Source organism: Otolemur garnettii, unplaced genomic scaffold, assembly GCF_000181295.1.
Source record: "Otolemur garnettii isolate 467f Iridium unplaced genomic scaffold, OtoGar3 scaffold00050, whole genome shotgun sequence".
In the NCBI taxonomy this organism is placed as follows: Eukaryota; Metazoa; Chordata; class Mammalia; order Primates; family Galagidae; genus Otolemur; species Otolemur garnettii.
This window is the reverse complement of record NW_003852445.1, coordinates 8,595,854-8,601,173: the sequence shown is the minus strand read 5'-3', so window position 1 is coordinate 8,601,173 and position 5,320 is coordinate 8,595,854. Positions and strand designations below refer to the sequence as shown.

The following is a 5,320-nucleotide window of genomic DNA, read 5'->3' as shown; positions in this document are numbered from 1 at the left end:
CTCTTGCCTCAGCCTCCCAAGTAGCTGGGACCACAGGCGTCCGCCACAATGCCTGGCTAGTTTTTGGTTGCAGTCGTCATTATTGTTTGGTGGATCCAGGCTGGATTCGAACCGGCCACCTTGGGTGTACGTGGCTGGCGCCTTAGCCACTTGAGCCACAGGCGCCGAGCCCATTATTACTATTATTATTGCTTAATAATTCATTGCCGCAATCATCTGATTTCTTTTCTGAATGTATTTATCTTCTTTTGTTCTTTATGAGGTTTCTGTTCTCAGTCCTTATGTTAAATATTATTATTGTCATTCAATTTAGCCTTTTAATTCTGTGAAGGCAAAAGTGGAAACCTAATATACACACGTATATGTAAGAAAAATAAATTAAAAAAAAAAAAAAGATTCTCCTAGTCAAAGTCATATTTGTCATTTACACAGAACGCTTACCCGAGTAAGAATGAGACTTTTGGAAACTTTGGAAGAATGAAGTAATCCCAAGGTGGTCTTTAATTTCTCAAACAGATCCCTCATTTCACCACGCCGCCGCCGCTCATTAGCAGTGTGTGTCCGACGATAATAAGCAAAGGCTTCTGCTTCTTTCTGTAGTTTGTCACTCCAGTACTCCGACTTCAGTTTTACAGGAATTGGTGGAGCCTGTCCAAACAATATTGCCTCCTAAACACGTTTCATACATACCTGCCCTCTTCCTCCAACTCAAATGGCACTGCTCTATTTCAGGATCCATCATCTTCTGTCTGGACTATTAAAACAGCCTCTCGATTGGTCATCTGACTACCAGTTTATCATTCCTCCATGCCTAAATTCAACAATGTCTACAGTATAAACTCTAATATATGCTGCTAATGTGATTGTTATCAGTTCCCAGCTTGAATTTCAGTGGTGCCCAAATGAGGAAGGATGTGTATCTGGGAGGGACAATAATAAATCTGGAAAAGCTGATCTAATTTATTATTGTTACAAAAACTTGTTTTCATGACACAAATGGCATTTTTTTTTTTTTTTTTTTTGAAAACAGTCTCACTTTGTCACCCCGGGTAAAGTGCCATGGTCTCACAGCTCACAGCAACCTCAAACTGTTGGGCTTAAGTGATTCTCTTGCCTCAGTCTCCCAAGTAGCTGGGACTACACACACCCACCACAATGTCCAACTATTTTTAGAGATGAGGTCTTGCTCTGGCTCAGATTGGTCGTGAACTGAGTGAGTTCAGGCAATCCACTTGCCTTAGCCTTCCAGAATGCCAGGATTACAGGCATGAACCGGCAACCCACCCTGGCATATTGTTTTTTAATACTGTAAGATAATTCACAATCTGGTACTGCCACTCTAAATCATCTTCTCTCCAATTATTCCTAACTGCTAGAAATTTGCAAAACATCCTATGCCATCCCACAACTCCCAGCCATTACACAGGCTTTTAAAGCCTGTAACAAGATTACTAAGTCTGCCTTCTCACCCAGTCCTCCGTAACATTTAGGAAAATCTTTCTTGACTTTCAGGATGCCTTGGGCCTCCTTTTTTTAATCTTTATTCTATTTTTTGTTTGTTTGTTTGTTTTAAGAGACAGAGTCTCACTTATTGCCCTTGGCAGAGTGCTGTGGCATCACACAGCTCACAGCAACCTCTAACTCCTGGGCTTAGGCGATTCTCTTGCCTCAGCCTCCCGAGTAGCGGGACCACAGGTGCCCACCACAATGCCTGGCTACTTTTTTGTTGTTGCAGTTTGGCCAGGGCCAGGTTTGAACCCGCCACCCTTGGTATATGGGGCCAGCGCCCTACCCACTGAGCCACAGGCGCTGTCCATATTCTATTTTAATTTTTAAAGTTATTTCTTATTTTACAAAGTTATAGATAAATATAGAATTTTTAATATACAATGAGTTTATAATAAAATGTAACTGTGCCCTGCTGCTCTGTCCAGATCCTTAGAAACAATCACCTTTTGACTCTTTTAGCAGCCTCTTCTAGTTCTTTATCTATATCTTAAGTCAAATATAAAGATACTTTGGCTCAGCGGTTAGGGCACCAGCCACATACACCGGAGCTGGTGGGTTCGAATCCAGCCCCGGCCTACCAAACAACAACAACGCCAACCAAAAAATAGCCGGGCGTTGTGGCAGGTGCCTATAGTCCCAGCTACTTGGGAGGCTGAGGCAAGAGAATCACTTAAGCCCAAGAGCTTGAGGTTGCTGTGACGCAATAGCACTCTACACAGGGCAACACAGTGAAACACTGTCTCATAAAAAAAAAAATACTATAGAACCTCTTTAAGTTGACCACCAAAGGGACTGTAACAAACTGGTCAACATAAGGAAGTAGGCCTACTATACTGTTATGTATATGTACTTTACTTTCTTGTATACCGTTATTAGAGAATATCACAGCAAAAATCATAAAATACTCAAAAACCACATAGTAGCATACAAAATCAATAAATTTACTATTTTCCCATGATTTAAGCATTCTTTCTGAAAAAAGAGTTAATTTTGACCTATTTCTTATTCTTATCATAAACGTTATATAAAGAAAACATCCTCACACCTAGCTACACCACTCAGCATATTGGGGCAGTTTTCCACAGCAAATGATTTCAACTATTACCATATGCCTAACATCATCATCTTCTTCTTCTTCTTTTTTTTCAGTTATTGGCCAGGGCTGGGTTTGACTCCGCCATCTTTGGTATATGGGGCCGGCACTCTACTCCTTGAGTCACAGGTGTCGCCCCGACATCATCTTCTTTCATAGTCTCTGCAATTATCGTGTCATCTTTACTTGCTTCTTCCACTTCATCAGCTGCTTCATGTGCTTTTATATTTATCCATACTTTAGTCAATATCGCTTGGAAAATCGCATCTGGGTCAAGTTCATTACAGGTCACCACTTCATCATCCATTACAACAAAACCTTCAAAATCTACTCCTTCAAATTTTGCCATAGGAGACAGATTGTCTCATGAGGCCAAAACATCATGCTTTTGATTTGTAACAAATCCAGCCTTCTTTCAACACTTCTGTATTGCTTCTGGCTGAACTTTATTCCAAGCAGAAGACACAATGGATGAAGTTGCTTGAAGTTGCTTCCATAGGTAGATCCCAGGTTTTTGTTTTATAGTAATAACCCATTGCAGAAGCTGGGGCTCCATAGCGCATTTTAAACGTTTTAACGATGCTTTGGTCAAGAGATTGGATCTTTGAGGTTGTGTTTGAAGGCAGAAATTTCAGTGTCATGTTTGTGAGGTGATTCACTTGCAGGTGGACAAGACAGTTGTCTACTGCCAGTAGAACAGACCAGTTCGTCAATACCCCTTACCCACTCCTCAAATAGGCTACCTGTCATCCATGCACATTTGTTTCATCTCCAAGTGACTTAGAGGTCTTTGAGCTTCAGGTTCTTAAGTGCGTGGCTTTCCCGATTTACCAATCACCAAGGGCTTTAAGTTTTTCCTGTTGAGCTAGTACAAAATAGACTTTGAAACATTCCTTGGAAAGTTTTCTGCTCTTACATCTATTACCACACCCTTCAAGAAGAGGCTCTTGTCAGGCATTGAAAGAGTCCAAACTTGTCGGCATTAAAAATGTCATCATCTCGGAAGCCTCTGGTGAAGTTAGGAACTATCTCTTTTTTGAGACAGAATCTCACAAAGTTGCCCCTTGGTAAAGTGTTGTGGCATCACAGCTCACAGCAACCTCAAACTCTTGGGTTTAAGCAATTCTCTTGCCTCAGCCTCCCAAGTAGGTGAGACTATAGAGACCCGCCACAACATCCAGCTTTTTTTTTTTTTTGAGACAGAGTCTTATTATGTCACTCTCAGTAGAGCACAGTGGCATCACAGCTCATAGCAACTTCAAACTCTTGGGCTTAAGTGATTCTCTTGCCTCAGCCTCCCAAGTAGTTGGGACTACAAGCAGCCACCCACCACAACACCTGGCTATTTTTTTGTTGTAGTTGTCACTGTTGTTTAGCAGGTCCAGGCCAGGTTTGAACCCGCCAGCCCTGGTGTATGTGGCCAGCACCATAGGCACTGAGCAACCAACGCCGAGCTGAGCTTGGAAACTTTTTGAGGAACTCTTCTACTAGAACTTCACTGGATTCACTACACAAGACTTGCTAGGAGATCTCATATTGCATTTTAAATTTTTAAACTAATCATATAATTGGAAATCTGCTACTCCATATTCCTCTGTGAAATTTTTAACAACTTCTTGGATCTTTGGCCATTAACTGCCCTCATTTATTTGAATCAACTTAATGCGGCTTCAATGAATTCACTGAGAGAAGTTTTTCCTTTTTTTCTACTGCACTGGAGGAGACCACTTTCTTTACCATATCTCTCCAAGTACACATGTATATTTTTGGATGTTGCTAACTGGGGTCTTGCTAATACCAAAATGTCTCATTTTCCAAAAAATGTTGAAAATTTACCTTTTCCTTCAAGTCAGTTCCTTTGGGTCACCAACATCTCAATTAACTATAAAAATTTTCAGTAATTATAAGATATACCTACAATTCAGACCAGTTCTTAATAATGCTGAAAAACCTTTCTACAACATGTGATAAACAATAAGACATTTGGCCTAATCCAACATGTGGTAATAATACAACAAATGAAAAAGAAATACAAATGAAATACAAATGAAAAAAGAACTCATACTGAAGGGAAAAAAAACCATAACTAAAAGGAAAAGCCCACATGTTCTACCCCTTGGTAAAGCATAGGCTCACCTGATCAAGTTATCAAGGGTTTATCAAGGGTAAATTAATATTGTGTGTTATAGTCCAAGTGGTCAAGATAGAATTTACAGAGATGGTCAACATAGTATAAAGGCCAGTCTTCCAATGAGCACATGTGATACATGTTCACTCTATGAAAATTAAGCCAACTTAAGCAGGTGGTCAATGGAGAGAGACGATCAACAATGGAGGTTCTACTGTATAAGCTTTCTTTTTATTCCATTTTCCACGCTATCTATTGACTTCTTGCTATGTAGAAGAGGATTTACCTCAGACTACTCTTATACATGTATCTTGCCATCTCATCATCCCCACATAGTTATAAGTTTAGTTCTTTTACTAATTCCTTAGCAAGCTGAATATAATTCTATCTTAATTTCTCATTTCATAGGCAATGAATAGTCTACCTTGCCTTTCCACATTATAAAATGAGAATATCAACAACAGAATTCTCATCATTTCTTCTTCCTTCACCTTCCAATTTTGTCATTTATATTCACACATTTTTCAAGAGTAAATTAAGTCCTCCATATTTTATTCACAGGTTATCATAAAAGGTTTTTTTTTTTTTTT

General features: G+C 39.7%; 1 protein-coding gene across 10 annotated transcripts in view; it reads right to left on the bottom strand.

Annotated features, from left to right (window-relative positions):
- The window catches only part of MGA (MGA, MAX dimerization protein), a 144,238-nt gene that overhangs the window by 13,330 nt on the left and 125,588 nt on the right, over nt 1-5,320 (bottom strand). For all 10 annotated transcript variants that reach the window (XM_023514266.1, XM_023514272.1, XM_023514267.1 and 7 more), the window contains one exon: nt 442-648. In XM_023514266.1, the coding sequence (XP_023370034.1) occupies nt 442-648 (207 nt within the window). The remainder of the gene's footprint in view (nt 1-441; nt 649-5,320) is intronic.